The 1,274-nt window shown below is 60.2% G+C and overlaps 1 protein-coding gene across 1 annotated transcript in view; it reads left to right on the forward strand.

Annotated features, from left to right (window-relative positions):
• Window positions 1–1,274, forward strand: part of VOLCADRAFT_101022 (uncharacterized protein) — a gene marked incomplete at both ends in the record, with an annotated part of 12,113 nt that overhangs the window by 7,893 nt on the left and 2,946 nt on the right. The window contains 2 exons of the mRNA XM_002959489.1: window positions 32–141; window positions 294–1,066. Of these exons, the coding sequence (XP_002959535.1) occupies window positions 32–141; window positions 294–1,066 (883 nt within the window). The remainder of the gene's footprint in view (window positions 1–31; window positions 142–293; window positions 1,067–1,274) is intronic.

A 1,274-nucleotide genomic window follows, 5' to 3' on the forward strand; every position in this document is an offset into this window, starting at 1 on the left:
CTATGCTCCGACACCGACCAATGAAATGCAGCCTCTCGTCATGGGTATGTCTAATACGGAAGCGCAGCAACACGGCTTGTCCGTGCCAGAAGTACAGGCAAATTGCCCACCTGCCGCGTACGACTTTGAATGCCTGGCAGGGTGTGCAAACGGCGGACTACCACCTCCATCCCGGCACTGCGCCTGCCGTGCCCATCATAGCATCACGGCAGGCGCAGTGCCGGGATGGAGGTGGTAGTCTAGTTTTAAAACAGCGCTGCCGCCATACGCAGCACCCTCACCCACACCCACAGTTCAACATGCAAGCGGCACGGCTGCCGTGGCACCGACGACAGCTGCGGCATGGCCTTTCCCCGATTTATCCGCACAGCTTTCCAGTGGGTCGGTACCACCGGTCTATTTTTGCTGCCCCGCCTCGCATCCAACCTGGTGCCGCACATGCCTGCGATTGCTCTGGCCTTCGGATGCAACCATCTGATGTCCCTGGCCTGCGAAGTCGACCGGGATTACACGGCTGACATTGCCGCCCAACTAGCGCGTCCCATCAACGAACGCGGCGACTGCCCCCTCCTACAACCCGCCATTGATCGCGCCCGTGACACTGCGTACTACAGCTCCAAGTACACTGCGAAGACAATCGAATGCAGCCAGGCGCACCTCACATGTACCGCCGTAGGGCGTGTACAGGACTTCATGATGGCAGGTCACCAACCCAGTGCCACTGGTCATGAACCCAGCGTGTTCGGCAACCTGTGTACCGCGGTGCATCGCATGACGGCTACCATCACGGCCGGCATGGCACTGGTTGCTTTCAAACTATCGGGCCACGACACGTTCCAAGCAACCTACAAACGCAACTACCTGGCGACAGGCGCCTTCACTGCACTGGCATCCGATTCAGCTGTGGAACCAGAAGACGCGGAAACCGGCGTGGAGCTTGTAGAGGCGGACGAACATGGCGACTACACCCTCGCCAACGTTGTGCAAAACTACACGCAACGTGGTGTGGAGCTGAGCGGCTTGGACTGCAGCGCTTACACCATCGCATCCAACTTCGAGGTGAAACGTGTAACACCCGCGCAACACCCTCATGCTGCCGTCCTTGGCGCTCAAACCCACACCGTACCTGGCCGCCGCAAACACAAGGCCCCTGGCGCCGCCATTACCCCTACGACTGACGCACCTCGCGCTCCATCTGGCAACCAGCCCGACACTCCATTGACGTCCCCTGCACCAGCCGGCCCATCCGTGGAACAGCTGCCCACTAACCCAAC

This window comes from Volvox carteri (genome assembly GCF_000143455.1).
Source record: "Volvox carteri f. nagariensis unplaced genomic scaffold VOLCAscaffold_293, whole genome shotgun sequence".
NCBI classification, from domain to species: domain Eukaryota; kingdom Viridiplantae; phylum Chlorophyta; class Chlorophyceae; order Chlamydomonadales; family Volvocaceae; genus Volvox; species Volvox carteri.